An 18,195-nucleotide genomic window follows, 5' to 3' on the forward strand; every position below is an offset into this window, starting at 1 on the left:
CTTGAATAAAGCGTGCCCGAAGGACTCGTACACTACCCAGCATTGACGCACTTGTGGACAGTTTGCAAGGTACTTAGCTTTTTGGATGCATTCTCAGGTTACAACCAGATCAAAATGCACCCAAGAGACGAGAGTAAAACTGCGTTCATGACAGAGACTTGCAGTTACTGTTACAAGATGATGCCCTTTGGGCTAAAAAATGCAGGCGCCACCTACCAAAGGCTGATGGACAAGGTCCTAGCACCCATGTTAGGGAGGAATATGTACGCCTACGTGGATGATATGGTAGTGGCGTCGAGGGAAAGGATGCAGCACGTGGCGGACCTAGAGGAGTTGTTCGTCACCATATCAAAATACCGCCTCAAGCTGAACCCCGAGAAGTGTGTCTTCGGGGTGAAGGCCGGTAAGTTCCTAGGTTTCATGCTCACGGAGAGGGGAATAGAGGCGAACCCTGATAAATGTGCAGCAATCATTGCCATGCAGAGCCCGACATCAGTAAAGGAAGTGCAGCAACTGACAGGGCGAATGGCAGCATTCTCAAGGTTTGTTTCTGCGAGAGGACAGAAGGGGCACCCCTATTTCCAGTGCCTTAAAAGAAATAGTCGCTTTGCATGGACCGACGAATGCGAAACGGCTTTCATCATGTTGAAAGAGTACTTGGCGACGCCACCGGTCCTTTGCAAACCAGTAGCAGGCGTGCCCCTCCGGCTATACTTCGCGGTAACAGAACGAGCTATCAGTTCTGTGCTGGTCTAGGAGCAGGACCAAATTCAAAAGCCCATCTATTTCGTGAGCAAGGCTTTACAAGGCCCAGAGACGAGATACCAGTCGCTGGAAAAGGCAGAGTTGGCCGTGGTATTTTCGGCCAGGAGGCTCCGCCACTACTTCCGCAGTTTTACAGTAGTGGTGATGACGAACCTCCTTATACAAAAGGTATTGCAAAAACCTGACGTAGCGGGAAGGATGGTGCGTTGGGCGGTGGAGTTGTCGGAGTTTGACATCCAGTATGAGCCCAGAGAAACCATCAAAGGACAGGTATATGCAGATTTTGTGGCAGAGCTCTCGCCCGGGGGCGAACAAGAGGTGGAGGCGGGTTCGCAATGGTTGCTCTCGGTCGACGGCTCTTCCAATCAGCAAGGAAGTGGTGCAGGGATAGTCTTGGAGGGATCCAATGGTGTGCTGATTGAGCAAGCTCTGCGTTTCGCCTTTAAAGAAAGTAACAATCAGGCTGAGTACGAAGCACTGATTGTCGGGATGCTCTTGGCTAAGGAGATGGGCGCGCAGAACCTCTTGGTGAAAAGTGATTCACAGCTGATCACGGGACAAGTATCGGGTGAGTTCCAAGCAAATGATCCACAAATGGCGGAGTATTTAAGGTACGTCCAACTGCTGAAGGGAGCATTTAGCGCTCTTGAGCTAATACATGTCCCACGAGAACAGAATGCCAGAGCTGACCTGCTGTCCAGCTCAGGCAAGGGGGGCAGGCAGAGGACAGTAATCCAAGAGACGCTCAAAGCTCCGAGAAAATTCGTGGAAGACAACAGGGTGGTTGTCCTCCATATTAGTACTGCGAGAGGGGGGCCAAGGAGTCATCGTTCCTTGACTCAAGATACGGTAAAGACGCCCCATATTAGCACATACGCGGACACGCCCGAAGGAGGAAGGCATGCGCAAATATGTGTTTTAGCCGAATGAGACACCTGGATGACGCCATACAGACGGTATTTGGCAGATGGGGTTCTCCCAGCGAAACCAGAGGAGGGCAAGAAGGTCAAGAGGAATTGCGCAAGATACACCCTAGTGGATGGAGTATTGTTCAGACACGGGTTAACCCACCCTATCCTAACATGCCTAAGCGGCGACGAGTGCACCAGAATAATGGCGGAGCTCCACGAAGGCATTTGTGGAAGTCACATGGGGGGAAGGTCTTTAGCTTTTAAGGTGGTACGCGCAGGTTTCTACTGGCCAACAGTAAAGGAGGATTGCGTGCGGCACACCCAGCGTTGCAAGCAGTGTCAGAAACACGCTGATTGGCACAAGGCGTCGCTAGAGGAGCTGAGATCCATATACAGCCCGTGGCCTTTCCATACATGGGGGATTGACAACCTAAGTCCATTCCCATTGGCGATAAGGCAGATGAAGTATTTGATCGTGGTCAATGAATACTTCACCAAGTGGATAGAGGCGGAGCCCGTGGCCCAGATTACTGCGCACAAGGTGCAACACTTTGTTTGGAAGAACATTGTGTGTCGCTTTGGCGTGCCCAAGCGGCTGGTATCCGACAATGGAACCCAGTTCGCCAGCCAACAGTTGAGAAACATGTGCGCAGAGGTAGGCATCAAGCAAGGGTTCGCATCAGTCGAACACCCCCAGACTAATGGGCAAGTAGATTCGGCGAATAGAGTTTTGCTGAGAGGACTAAAGAGAAGGCTAGAAAAAGCTAAAGGGGCGTGGGCGGAAGAAGTGCCAAGGATCGTATGGGCATACCACACCACGCCCCAATCTTCCACCATGGAGACGCCTTTCAGCCTGGTATATGGGTCAGATGCGATGATCCCAGTTGAGATCCATGAAAGCTTGCCACGCTTCCAGAATTTTGTGGTTGAAGAATCCAACGAGGAGAGGCGGGTGAATCTGGACTTACTGGACGAAGCCAGGGAAGAAGCTAGAATAAAGGTCGAGGCAGTGAAGAGAAGGGTAGAGCGACAGTATAGCTCCAAGGTGAAGCCACGACATTTCCAGGTTGGCGACTTAGTTATGAGGAAGGCTCACCCATATGAGCTAGAAAACAAATTGTCTCCCAAGTGGACCGGACCCTTCAGAATTACCGAGGCTAAGGGGAATGGTTCGTAAAACTTAGAGACTTTGGAAGGGGGTCCCATTCCGCGCAGCTGGAATGCGGCTAATTTGAAGTTTTATTTTAGTTGAATTATGTAAGTCAACAGCCATGTAACAATCTTATCGTAGGGGACACTCTTTTTCCCTCTTTGGGGGTTTTTTAACGAGGTCACCCAAATAAAAAGAAAAGAAGTTCAAGAAAAACCTTGCCTCAGTTTTTATCTTCTTCCCACTCGAGGTGTAAGTTCAAGGGGTAAAGAGATAAAAGACAAAGAAAGGGGCGTCGCCAAGCGTACGCGTCGCCAAGAAAGGGGCGTCGCCAAACGTAGGTGTCGCCAAGAAACATAACGGAGGAAATGCGCACAGCATGTCAGAGGAAGCGAATGTAGACGAGAGTGTGCAAAAATAAAGGAGCGGCGTTACAGAAATCAAAACATGGCGCGAGAGTTAAGATTACAAATAGAGTTGTAGATAAAGGTGAGTGAGACCAATGAGGCAAACATGTACATGCCCTATGCTCGTACGAAAAGTGCAAACAGACCACCTTTCAGTGGCCTCCGGAGTCTGGATGGGAGGAGGACGAAGCTCCGTTGTCGGTCTTCAGCGCCTGAGTAAGCTGTGACCTCTGTTGCCGGTTTATCTTCGAACCTGTACCAAAGAAAACAAGCATGGTGAAGGCACCACAAGACAGGACATGCAAAGATCTAGTAAAGATGAAGAGCGGGAGGTTCTAAGGTAATCTCTCGTACATATATATTTCTCCAAGGCTTCGGCGTTGTACTCCAAGCTAATCAAAGCGACAGCGTCAAAGCCCCCCGCCTCAGCCAGGATCCGACATGCCAGCTGGTCGTTCAAGGGTAGCCTCTTGAAAGGCTTGGACTTCAAGGCTCTCGTCTCCCTCACCCAGTATGGTGGAAAACCGTCCAGGGACAACAAACTTTGAAAAATCTACCCTTCCACCCTGTGAAGGAGTTTTGGAAGGGAGTTAGGAGAACCCTGCCGGGAACGTTGCTGAGGGTCACCCAAAGGTTGTTCCAACCGAGGGTGCGCACCCCAGGAAGCCAAAGAGTATGTCGAAGGCTTTGACGAAAGCCCAGCTATTAGGGTACAACTGGGCTGGAGCAGCGTTGATCTCTGTCAGTACTTCCCTCTCAAACCTGGAGAAGGGCAGACGCACGCTGATGCTTTTGAAGACCACCTGGTAGAAGTAGCAGAAGGGGACCCCGTCGTTGGCCCGTTCGTCTCCGCACACCGGCTCCCCTAAGGTGCAAGGGAGCATGGTGATATCGTCATCATGCCTCTTCGCGAAGGCACGATGATCGTCGGAGCACGAATCCCCCATGTGTTCCCTTACGGCCCTGGTAGAGAGTAAGCTGGAGCACTCGTCGAGGAGCTCACGTGAGGCCTATGCATAAAGGTCCTTGGGGTTAACCCTACGGGGAGGAGGATGGGTAGACATGTCAGCACAAAGTATCAGCGAAGGAGCTAGAAGATCGAAGGAGCTAGAAGATCGAAGGAGAATAACGCGTTAGGAATACGGGAGAAAAACGCCAACTAGAAAGAACGCAGAAGAAACTCTTTGTGTGGAAGAGGAGCGGTGTAAGGAGGGTGCGAAAACACAGGGATGATGAGTACAGGGGAAAGATTTCAAAGACCTAAATATTACAGTTGGAGCGCCAAACGACGCAAAAGCAAACACCGTGCGATCGAGCCACGTGTCAGGAGATGGGAGGATGACCCTGGCGTCACTGGTTAACATTCAGAAAACGTCGCGTCGACATAATGCCCAAGGGTACGGTGCGCCGTCGAGAATGGGAGCATCTTGTCAAAGGCTCAGAAAACGTCAAGATCAAGTCAGGTGAGGGAACATCCCATCAGCCATATGGGAAATGCCACGTGGATGGTGCGGGCGAGACCTTAAACTTTCCGCTACGGTAAGTGCCAACCCCCAGGCGTCGACCAGAGTCGAAGTCAAAGTCAATGCCAAGGTCAAAGTCAACAGGTTGATCGCACCAAGCATCGTCAAGACGCTGAAGGCGTCGCCAGTATAAGACGCTGAAGGCGTCGCCAGAATAAGACGTTGAAGGCGTCGCCAGTATAAGACGCTGGAGGCGTCGCCAGTGTAAGGCATCAGCGGCGTCGCTTCCTCGATACCCACAGGAAGGAAAGACTGTGCAGGGAGACGAGATCGCCAGAAGTAACGGCGTCGCCTCCCCGATACCCACAGGAAGGAAAGACTGTGGAGGGAGACGAGATCGCCAGAAGCCAAGTGAGCCATCGGCAGGGTTGCTCCCCGATACCCATGGGAAGGAAAGACCATGGAGGGAGCGACCCCATCGGGGGCTTCGAGCCTTCCCGGTGCTTGGCGTTTCTAGACACCCTGAGGACGATACGGCGCTGCTGTAGCAGACCTCTCCTTAGACGTGGGCGCCAAGCACCAAGAATTAAGGGACAAATCGCCTTGGTGTTTAAGATACTCCATGGACGATACGGCGCTGTTAGATAGGCCTCTCCATGGGCGTGGGCACTGAAGTGCGATCTTGTCCTAAGTGTTTAGACCCAAAGCAGGTCTCGACTTTTGCGTTTGTAGCAATGGTGGAGTGGCCAGCGCCTTCACGAGGCAGAGGCCTCATAGATACGAAGGCGGAATGGGTTTTGAGGTGCGCGTTGGAAGTGAGGCGCCGCACATACGGGATCGCCCGACACAGCGAAAGAAACAGGTAAAAGTACGGGTAAAGCAATTGAAGCATACAGAATGAAGAACGAAGGTGAAGATATCATACAAACAGAGCTCAACACTTCAGAAGTATGCAATTGTTATACAAAACCCATTGTTCCAACAAAGTGCAAATGTTTCAAAATATTTACAAGGTTATCAAAGATTATCAAGAACGAATAAAAAAGCACAAAAGTAAAGGTGGCAGCTGAGAGTTGGCGGTTCAGTCATCCAATCCGAGAGGCACGACTTTTCCGTCGACGACATGGTGGGTGGGATTGCAGTTTGAAACATTGATTCCCGGGTTCTCACAAGACGCCTGAGCCAGAGCCTCTTGGAAGCCCTCGTCAAATGCGCCCGCCATCTCCCAGTAAGCTCTTGGACCTCCCCCTCCAGCTCGGCGATCCTAGAGTCCTTGGACACCACCTGTTTCTCCAAGAACTCCTTCTCCACCCGGAGCTTATTGGCCTCAGCTTGGAGAAGGCCCAAGGCTTCGACCATCACCCCCAAGGCGTCCTCTCTTTCAACTAGCTTCTGCCTCCAAGCAGCATCCAGTTCTTCGAGTTTTTTTCGCTGCATTTCGGAGGCAAGAGCCGCCTCTTGGAGGCCAATGCTTTGAACTTGGTAGGAGGTGAGCTGGGCTAGTTGGTCTACATGCGCTCGTTCAAGTTCACGCGCGTATGCCTCGGCCCCCTCCTTATCCTCTTGGGCCAGTTTCAGCGAAGCTTGGCAGGTTTCCTCCCTAAGCCCCCAAGCTTGCTTCTCCTCCTTCAGCGCTCCCACCTCTTGCCTCAGTTTACGGAGGGCCTCCCTCCCCTTGGCAGCACTTCGGGCCCGGGTGCGCCACTTGAGTGCCACCGCCAGGAACGCCCCCATATAATAAGGCATGCCTCCCCCCTTGCGAGGGTCCTTTGGCGACATTCCTTCAGTAAATCCCTGCGTCAACTCCCGGTGGACCAGGCGGGGAATCCGTGGCTCGCGGGAAGAAGGAGCAGGAGCTGATGCAGGGGGGCAGAACCCGAAGCCTCAGCCACTTCACGTAGCGGTAAGGACGGGGGAACCGAGTCGGCCCCCTCATCTCTTTCCTCTCGGACTGTTCGAGGCGGAGGCGATGTGGCGCTTGGAGGATCGTCCCTGAGAGAACCCCCGCCACTGGGAGACGCGACAGACAGGGTAGGAACGCCCGTGGCCCTCCTCTTCTTGAAAACCAGGGCGCCGCCCGAGTCTTCACTGTCAGAATTTATCACCAGCACCCTTTTCCCTTTATCGGGGCGTGCTGGGGCAGGTGTCGATGCCATGGCCAATGGAACCGCAACAATAGGGGGAGGAGAGGCAGACGTTTGGCAGGTTCGGGAGGACGGTGGAGGAGTCTGTAGGGAAGCGATGGGAACCGGGGGAGTGATGGGTGGCACGTCGGGGGCGACGGTGTCTCCACCTCCTTTGGTGGATTTTTCCTTCTTCAAGAATTTGGCAAGTGCGAGTCGCCTCGAAGAAGTCATCACTGAACCTGCAACAGTCATTGTAACAGAGCAAAGACCAATTCAGATAAAGCAGAATGGGAACATTTACAACCAAACACATGCAGATAATCATAGGGGTTCAAGCGACGTAAGGGAGTTCATATAACCACGACAGCTCATACAGTATAAACAATCAAAAGCAGGTACCAAAGTAGGTGGAGAGTCCATGGGCGTTGAATTCGTTGGTGATGAGCTTAGCGGTGTCAAAGACCACCCCGAGCCCAGCCAAAGCTTTACACACGTCCCGATCAGCAGGGGCGAGTTGATCCAAAGCCAGGGCTTTGATCGTTATGGGTTTGTCTGTCCAGTACAAGGGGAAGCCCTCCAGTGCAGTAGGGTCGTATTTGGTTGCACGCACCTTGAAGAACTTCCCCTTCCACCCCTTGAATGAGTTTTGGAAGAGGGTGAGGATGATGCGCCCGCCGACGCCAGAAAAGCTCATCCAAAGGCTTTTACCTTGTTTCTTCACCTCGAAAAAATGAAGAAAGACATCCACGGAGGAGGGGATGCCTAAATACCCGCAAAGAATTTGAAAACCCCTCACGAAGGCCCAGCTGTTGGGATGGAGCTGGGCAGGGGCGGTGTTGATTTCGGTGAGCAGCTCCCTCTCGAAGGAGGTAAAGGGGAGACGCAGGCCCACTCGTTTGAACACCATTTGGTAGAGGAAGAAGAAGGGACTTCCCCTGGTGGCCCTCGAGTCCACACAAACAGGTTCCCCCGGTTTCACACGGCATACTAGGACGTGGGAATCGTGGATTTTGTGGAAAGCATTGAAATTGTAAACCGTGGGATCTCCCCTGTGGGCCTCCACGTCTGTGACAGAGGTCAATGTAGAGCACTCCGCGAGGAGATCATCGAAGGCCCATCCATACTCCTCTTTGTAGGGGGACACGGGGGGCGGAGGATCGACAGTGGCTTTATCTCACGCCATCTGATCGAAAGCTGAAGAGTGAAGAAAAAAGAAAGGGTTCAGCGAAAAGGGGGTTTGAAGAAGAAAAAGGGGAAAAAAGGAGGAACCCTAGGCAAACCCTACCCACGTAAGAAAAGAAGAACGAGGGGGAATGAAGAAACACACGAACATCACGAGAACACAAGAAAATAAACAGTTCCAGGCAGTTCATACACAGCAATGCAATGCAATGAAGAAGGAGAGTCAGCAAGGGCAGAAAAAATCGTACCTTTGAGTGTCGAAGTAGGGGAGGAATGGAAGCGCGAAGGAGAGAGCAGGGATTGCAGAGAAAGAGCTCGAAGGAGATGAACAGTGCGAGAATGCAGAGAGAGTGGATGAAACAGTGGTTTCGAGCGTGGAGTTTGGGTAACTTAAACGTTACGAGGAGCGCGAGGGGCAACAGATGGTGACCGTGCGATGATGCCACGTGTCGTAGGATTAGGCGCTCACTGGGAGCGCAAGAGACTTTTGAGGCTGACCGCGTGATGAACCACGTGGCAAGCGATTAAGCGTGGCCCCAAAAAGTGTCGCTTTCCCTGTTTCAGAGGATGTCCAATCAGCCATTAAGAGCACCCCAATGGTTCTGAGAATGTCACGCCAATAGTTTGAGGAATGTCACGTCAATAGTTTGAGGAGTGTCACGTCAGCAAGAATGACACGTCACCAGGATGCCACGTGGATGGCGTGGGCGAGGCCTTAGTCTTTTCGCTGAAAACAAGTCATCAGCTTAAGACTGGGGGGCTTGTGTACCGTCCCGTACCCGGGCGTTGGCAAAGTCAAGGTCAAAGTCAACATAAGGCGTCGCCTAGGTGAGGCGACGCCAAGTGCAAGCATCGCCAAGGCGAGGCATCGCCAAGTCAAGGCGTCTCCAAGGTAGGGCATCGCCTATGTTACAAATATTCTTGTTGTTAAGAAGATATCAAAAGCTTCAGGATTGAATAAGGTCAACGACACGACTATCTTACCATCAAATAAAGCTAATGAGAAAAAATATGTTATTTTTCTATTCATGCCCTTTATGAAATCTCATGTGATTGACATGTTTGGTTAAAAAGGATTTCTTGTTTAATTGTGCAAATTCGTGATTAGACAATGATCATATGAACGGAAATGTGTTTATATTTCAACTTATGGTAAGTTTTTTTTATGAGATGACCTTGTGGTTGGTGGTTCAATTTCTTTTTAGTTATTTCTTGTACGAGTTTGAAGTACTTCTCTCTAGGAAACTTGTGAAAGAAAATTTTACAAATGCAAATGATGTCACTAAAGTTTGCAACAAAGATGGTGATGGTGGTGATAATGTTGGTGCCATGTTCTAATGAGAGATAACAATGTTCCCAAATCTTCGTATGAACTTAGAGACCAAAACAATTGAGGAGAAAATTCATTTTTCCCCTGATATGGAGTTAAGAGAATTATTTGACATTGAGTTACCCCTCAAAGATGTTGAGAATGCATTGCAACTTTTAGAGTTTTGCAAAGTCTTTGGAAATGTTTGGTTTTGTTTCATGTTAAATTTTTTTTGTCCGATGTTTGGTTTGATTAATTACAGTTTATTGTTGCAAAGTTGATTGACTGAATAAACATAATTGAAAAATTCTTTCAATGTTATATAGTGATATTACAAAATTGGAACTAATTATTTGTATCAAGTTTTAGATGATTTTGTAGTTGGTCATTTAATTGAATGGTTTCAACATGATATTCCCTTATCTTAGAGTATATAATTTAATGTAACAAGAGAGAATATCATTCATGGTGAAACCATTCAATTAAATGACCAACTACAAAATCATTGAAAACTTAATTTTTAAGTTGCATGATATTTGATAGAGATAATTAGTTCCAATTTTGATATCACTCTATAGCATTGAAGGAATTTTCCAATTATGTTTACTCATTCAGTCAACCATTAAATGCAAGAATGAATTGCAATTAATCAAACAAAACATCAGGACAAATTGTTAACATAAAATCATACCTTTCCAAACAATTTGTAAAACTCTAAAAGATGCAATGCATTCCCAACATCTTTGGATGGTAACCCAATGCCAAATATTTCTTTTAACTCTGTGTCAGGGATAAAACAAAATTTACCCTCAATTTTTTTCTCTCTTTAAGTTCATACCAACATTGGGAAACCTTGATATCTCTTCATGGAACGTGACACCAAGATTATCACCTTCATCATCATCTTTGTTGCAAACTTTAGTGATATCACTTGTGTCTGTACAATTTTCTTTTCCAAGTTTCCCGAGATATGTACTTGTTTAATTTGCTCCTGCTAGAAATAACAAAAACGAACAGTACCATCAACCATAAGGTCTTGTTTTAAAAAACATATCATAAGTTGAAATATAAACACATTTTTGCACATATCATCATTATCAAATCATGAACATGCACAATTAAACAAGATATCCTTTTGAATCAAATCTGTCAACCATAGGAGGTATCAGAAAGGGCATGAATAGAAAAATAACATACCTTTTCTCACTAGCTTCATTTGATGGTAAGACAATCGTGTCATTGAGCTTATTTAATCCTGAAGCTTCTGAAGCCTTCTTAACAGCAAGCATTTTCGCTACAAAACTAAAACTAGATTCCTTGGCATTAGAATACAAGGACAAGTAGGTTTCTCATCTTTTCCTACAAACAAAACTCCACTTTCATATTAAACTCATGCTTACAATATTAACTCAAAACACAAATAGAAAAATGAAAAGAAACTCATTGTCATAAGTTGCAGTTGCAAAAGCCTCGACACTTCGGACATGTCCAATTAGCCAACTGTCGTAACTTTTTTGCATTCTCTCCATACCTAATTCACCGCTGAAAAAACCTCATTAGAGAAAACAAGTACATATATTATATACAAGCATTGTATTGTTGTACTCTTATATTCTTGTAGGATATGTCAGCTGACAATTAAAGTCTAATTCCTTTTAAATGTATTTGCATTTGAAACATTTTTTTTTTCACATTTACAAAAATAATATTAGTCACATTTTTAAAAAATGCATTACAAGTGCGTAGGAAATTCCATTGCTTTGTAACTATAGTTGAAACTCACATAATTCATCAAAAGTTGTTATCTTTTTTTTTACAAGAACATGCATAATAAAATCATTTCGCTATGTGTTCCACTAAAATAAGATACAAGGAATCCATATTCATTTTCAAGATTTAACATCATCAACAAATTTTCAATATTTAATAAGGGATATGGAATTTATATATCTAATTGAGAAAATTACAATAAATAGAGTGTCATATTTGTGTATCAATAAGTAACCATTTACTATTATGTTCATTGACACAATATAAAGAATCCAAACTTTTCACAATCACCTTGAGAAAATATACTTCACAATTTTATATATCTTCTCAAATTAAAGAGACTAGTTTTCTTCAAATGTGGGTTGTTTCATCTTGTATTTTTATACTTGTGTGTTGTTTTTTTTATTTCTTTTAGAAATCTTGTTGGATTCCAATAATATAATTGTTCATAAAAATGAAGTTAAGGATTTTGAGAATTACCTTGTAACTAATCAACACATAAATTATTGTAACTTTTCAACTTCGAAAAGGTCATACCATTACGCTTCAACAACTCAGGCTTGATTCTCGTAGCATCAAAAACATTCTTTTCTTCCAACATTAGAAAAAACAAATGTCAACTTTTACAAATATTAAATAATATAAGATATAAATCTACCGTACATTCATCTTTTTAAAAACTCATTAAATCTAAGTCTAAACATTTTATTTAGAATTTATCTTAATATTAAAGTAGAATGGTTGTAAATAATAAGAGATATTCATAGGAAGATACATTATATATCTTATTAATTACAATAACAAATATATTTACTTTGTAAATTGAGTGGCATTCCAAAAATAATTGCAAAAGAAAAGTCATATCAACGTTAACCATCAACATTAACAATTAACCTATTACATGGAAATCAATGACATAAAAATTTGAAATAAGAGTCCAGCTCCTAGACTAATCACACCATACCAATCCTACAACCATTAAGAATGTCTTAAGAAATAAACTACTTATAAAATTTTATATTGTAAGGGCAAAGACAATTATGTAAAGAAGTGAATCAACAAATCACCAATGTACCACCAAATTTCATTTTCTGGCGGACAGATTGGAAGAAAAATCTATTCACATCATAGTGTATATCATCAATAGCTCAATGTTCATTTTCCTAAATACTTCAAAACAAAAATACTAATATAAAAAGTAAAAGACAAGATATTGAAATCTATAATTATCTCATAAACTATGTACAATTAGATGTACTCTCGAAAAGAAATATTCATCTAGATTTTCTGTAAGATAAAACATTTCTCAAATATCAAATATTATTACAACAAGAATGGAAAGGTTTGTTTCCTTTTTAGCTGAAAAAGGCCTTCTAGGTGTGTATCTTACAGAGATCTCTTAAGTTTTGTTTAGAAAAATTGTTGAACAAATATATAAGTTTCACTACAAAGCTCAAGACAAGTGATATGGGACTTACTAACCAATTCACACATATGAGTACAAAATAAACTTTACTAATTGCGGGACAAGTGTATTAAATTTTTTTAAAAAATGTACATTAAATCTAAAAATAAAGTTTTACTTTTGAATTTATCTTGAGATTAATTTTAGAAATAGAAATAAGTAATTAGAGATATTCATGAAAAAATACATTAAATCTTTTATTAATTACACTCACAAATATATTACTTTTTTGCAAGCATTATAATGCAAGAGAATAGTCATACAAACATTATAACTCACCATTCAAATCCATGAAGAAGATTAAAATATGTTGTTAGAGAATTTTAGCTACATGAAACAAAAATATCAACTTAAGAAAAATCTATTCACATTATGGTGTATATATCATCAATAACTCCATATTCATTTTCTTAAATGCTTCAGAAAATACAAAATAAAAAAGTAAAATACAAGATATTGAAATCCACAATCGTTCTCATAAACTATGTACAATTAGATAAACCTATTTTTAAATAAAGGAAAAGAAGTACAAATATAAAACAATATTTTGTTTAAGTGCAATATAGCCTCACACATGGCATATATTTGTTTCTTTTTAGCTAAAAACACCTCCCACTTTTCTATCTTACTAAGAAAAACCTATTCACATTATAGTGTATATATCATCAATAGCTCCATATTCATTTTCTTAGATGCTTCAAAAAATAAAATAAAAAAGTAAAAAGTAAAACACATTATATAAAACAAAAGAAAGGAAGTAAAATATCTTACAAAGTACATTATATAAAATATCTTACAAAGATTATAATATCTTACAAAGATTCCATAAGTCCTGTAGAACAAAATTGTTCAACAAATATATAAATTTCACTTCAAAACTCAAGACAAATATATAAATTTCACTTCAAAACTCAAGACAAGTGGAGACAAGTGATGTGGGACTTTCTAAAATTTATCCAAAATAACACTAAAAACTGAAAGTATTTATTAGATGTGTGTTTATCATGGAAACAGAGATGCATACATGTGTTACTTCTATTATTAGAAGTAAAATCAGATTAAAATGTAACATTCATACAACCAAACCTATCATATTATTAGGAGAAATACATGAGTTACTTCTATTATTAGGAGAAATAGTTTATAAACACATATTTTGAAACTATTTCAAGCATTTACATACAACCTAACCTACCATATTTATATAAAAATGAAAATAATTTCAATAATTTCAAATTTTACACCTTTAAATTATAGATATCTTAACTAATCTAAACCTTAGGTTGAAATAAATCATAAATTACTTCTCGCAAACAGATTCAGTTTGATCCATTTTTTATTAAGAAAAGAAAAGTAAAATTAGTTTAGAATGAGAGAAAAAAACAATACTAGAAGTCATATAAGCATTAACATTAAAGTATTATCAATCACATAAAAACTTGAGATAAGAGTCCAACTCCTAGACCAATCACACTAAACTAATCCTGCAATCATTAACAATATCTTAAGAAATAGATTGTAAAATTTGATATTGTAAGAGCAAGAACCATTATGTAAAACAATGAATCAACAAATCACCAATGTACCACCAAATTTCATTTGTGCCAAGAATTGGAAGAAAAATTTATTTACATCATAGTGTATATCATCAATATCTCAGTATTCCTTTTCTTAAATACTTAAAAGAAAATACTAATTTTAAAAGTAAAACACAATTGAAATCTACAATCGCCTCATAAACTATGTACAATTAGATGTATCAAAAAGAATTTATTCATCTAGATTTTTATATGTTGTTTTTTTTTATCAGCAAAGAATTAATAAATTTAAAAAGAGGCACTTCAGGGGTGCCCCAACCCGTATACATGACACCTTAATGTCTAAACCGCCAAAGAGCACACAAGGCTCACAAGGACTTGTTGGTTAGCAAAGAAACACCATATGTAACTCCTAAGATATAACCAAATTTTCCAATAGAAAGACATACATCAAAATAAGGCCTTTACCAACCAACTAGGACAAAAAAAAAGGTTGTACACCGAACATAGTCCACAGAAATCCATCACAGCAACTCCTAAACAACACTCTTCCAAGCTTATTGGCAATGTACCCATCAACAACCCTCCAGACCAGAAATTGAGACGATGGACTCAAGATGTTGAAGTAGCAACCATTCTTCCCAACAGATTTGGCACACATACTTCTAATTTAGTACCAGGCCCCTGCAACTATAACACATCAGGCCACAAAGTTGCTCGTCCAGACAAACCACAGAAGGTACTGGCTAGGAGTTATAATGTGCTTGGCTTCTCATGCATAGTAGATAGAAGGTGACAGCCACAACTCCAAACTAACTAAATATATGATACCAGATTTGCAGGCCAGCAACCTTTACTTAGGTGCCTTTCCATATGAAATGGCAAACCTGCAAACAAAAACAACAAAAAAAGTGACATCTCCACAACAATTATAGCACTACTAGTACCCCTGTTTCGTGACTAGAGGAAGTCAACCAGGAAAATATAGTTGCAGCTCCCAACACCTCACAGCTACCTCCCTTCACAAACGTATCCCAAGCAGTTGTGATACCACTCCCTTCAACTAGTTGGACCACCCTCTCATGTGCTCAAACACAGCAATGATTGCTCCCTGAGCTTCTTCTAAAGCCCCTCAATTCCAAATACTTCCTTTATAGATACTCAAAGTTAAAAACACTAACTGGAAAAGGTTGTAGTGCTATATGACACCCACAAAGATTCTGCATGGTTCAACTCTATTATTGCCGTGTACACTGGTCCAACAGCGTTGCCTCCTTTACTGGCTTTTCCACTGACGCTGGATTGGCATTGCTAAATAGCAGAAAACCTCATCAAATATATGCCTACATCAACCCCTAACTACTAAGGTTATTCAATAGTGGTCCCCTGCTTCTCCTATAACCATTGAGATCACGTCCTACCCTTCCTTTCCCTGCACTAAACCAGTTACCCCGACTTACCTTCCCATCACCAAAGATACCAAGGTTACTCCCACCAGCCCTGCCCCATCCAGCACAAATTCCTTTCAAGCATCGAAAAAAGAATGTGTATTTCGAGACCCTCATCAATAACAGCTTTGCAGGCACTGACCAGGATTGAGGATCCAATCCGAGAAGGCATAACTAAAGGAAGTTGTCCCAAACTTCAGCTTAAGCCACACAGACAATTGGGCTAGGTGGAAGATCTCTTTTGCATCGGCTGTCCCTTGTTTGAAGACTACCAAATTTCTTTGATCCCAAATACTTGGGACTATATTAACCCATACTCCCTTCCATACCTGATTCTGTTTAACATTGAGGTTAGACAAAAGAAAACTCTCAAAGTGCATTAAGATGTCCTTATGCTGCCTATCCATCTTAAGCAAAGGGACCATACACGCTGTGCATAAGCACACTCTAGAAAGAGGTGTTGTATTGTTTCTTGAGATTCCTTGCAAAACACACACAGGGGAGAGTTGACAACCATACCTCTCCGAATTAAATTGTCGAAAATTGGGAGTCTACCAAGCAAAATCCTCCAAGCTGTAAACAACGCTTTGGGTACTGCTATAGCTAGCCAGAGAGATGAGAATATGTCCTGCGGGCCATTATTTGCTTGACTACACAAGGTCAAATAAGCAGATTTCACAGAGAACACAGAGAACACATCATCGTGTTCCTCTGTCCAAATTAAAGTATCCTTGCTTTCCTTGTATAGGCTCTTTCCTATAAGAAGATTTATCAGATCTTCCTCCATAGCACTTTCCCAGTTGAACATAGGCCTTCTCCAACTTAACATCCAGTTCCACCCTGCATCCTCTCAAGTACTCACTTCATCCACCGTCTTTCCTTAGTCCAACGAAATAGTAAACAGCCTGGGGAATAGAGTTTTAAGCTTATTATTCTCCACCCAGACATCTTCCCAAAATCTGACTTTGTCACCAGCTCCAACGTTCCATACAACCGATTTCTGAAACCATCCATCGCATTCTCCCTCACTACAAGCCCTAGATAGGTCTTTCCACCACCAAGAAGAGTAGTTTCCCGACACTTCATTTCTTACTCCCCCCGTGTAATACTTAGAAGCTAGAATCTCTTTCCATTTCCCCTTTTCCTCACTCAACATCCTCCAATTCCACTTTGCTAGTAAGGCACAGTTAAACATTCTAATATCTTTAACCCCTAGACCCCCTTCCTCCTTTGCCTTGCACACATTTGCCCAACTAACCCACGAAATACGTTTATGATCAGCCCCCCACGCCCAAATGAGCCTCCTTTGGATGCTAGAAATCTTTTTGCACACTGATATTGGAGCTTTAAAGATGGACAAGTAAAATAGAGGTATGGTGGTTAAGACCCATTTAACCAGACATACTCTACCTGCTAGTGACAGGCATTTACCCTTCCAAGCACTGATTCTAGCTTTAACTTTATCCACAACTGGATCCCAGAACTGCGTTCTCCTAGGATTTCCGCCTACTTGTAGCCCCAGGTATTTGAAAGGAATCTGCATTGCTCCACAATTGAGACTTTTTGCATATGTTTCTAACAAATTTCTTCCAACCTTGACACCTGCCAGCTTATACTTATGGATGTTAACTTTGATACCTGATGCCAGCTCAAAAACCTTGAGGATTGCCTTGATAGTGAAGATATTAGTAAAAGAATCTTCACACATAAATAGGGTGTCGTCAGCAAACTGTAACATACAACATTCAAGCTCAACTCTCCCCACTCTCACTCCCACTGTGTCCGGTTCTTCACACCACTGGCCATTTAACTCTACTCCTTTAACTTCATTCTTGATTCTTCTCCACCTGGTAGTAGAATGATAGAATTTAGAGTTAGAGTACCCATATTTGAACCAGTTTGACCTGGCGTTTTGCCTATACAGAGATTCCAGCTTTTTCTCTACCAATCTCTGTTGACTAACTAACTCCATTCTTCTTAACTTTTCATTCTCCATCAAATCACATAGGTCATCCTTGACATCAAGATTATCAATCTCCTTCATGATCTTTCGCTTGTTTTCCTCAAGATTCCCAAAAACACTCCTATTCCACTCTTTAAGATCAAACTTTAAACGTTTGAGTTTATCTTTGACTTTGGTTATGCTGTTACCCTGCACCTCATATGACATCCATTTATCCCTCACCAGATCCTTGAACCCAGGTTCCAGGAGCCATGCATCAATTGACTTAAATGGTTTTGGACCCCAGTCTTTAATCCAGGATTTCACCACTATCGCACAATGATCCAAAACCTCCCTTGCTTGTACATATTGCTTGCTCATTGGCCATACTTTGAGCCATTCTTCGGATACCAGAATTCTGTCTAGCCTACTTTTTGCGGATCCATCTGCCTTATACCATGTGAACTTCTTACCTACAATAGGCAAATCCTCCATCAGATTACTTCCAATGAAATCATTAAAGCCTTTGATTTTCTTTTTATTTCTAGCATTTCATCTAATGCCTTTCCTTTCTGCAGCACACCTGACTGCATTAAAATCACCACAACAACACCACACCTTGTCCTGATGAAGACTTCTAAAAGCAGACAAAGCTTCCCATATAACGATCTTTTCACTCAGATTGCACGCAGAGTAAACATTAATGATAACACATGAGC

The 18,195-nt window shown here is 42.5% G+C and overlaps 1 protein-coding gene across 1 annotated transcript; it reads right to left on the reverse strand.

Annotated features, from left to right (window-relative positions):
* Nucleotides 1-16,414: 16,414 nt before the first annotated feature.
* Nucleotides 16,415-17,971, reverse strand: LOC137839260 (uncharacterized). Its single transcript, XM_068648380.1, has one exon. It carries the CDS (start codon nt 17,969-17,971, stop codon nt 16,415-16,417), a length of 1,557 nt encoding a protein of 518 aa, XP_068504481.1.
* Nucleotides 17,972-18,195: the final 224 nt, after the last annotated feature.

Source organism: Phaseolus vulgaris, chromosome 3 (assembly GCF_000499845.2).
Source record: "Phaseolus vulgaris cultivar G19833 chromosome 3, P. vulgaris v2.0, whole genome shotgun sequence".
NCBI classification, from domain to species: domain Eukaryota; kingdom Viridiplantae; phylum Streptophyta; class Magnoliopsida; order Fabales; family Fabaceae; genus Phaseolus; species Phaseolus vulgaris.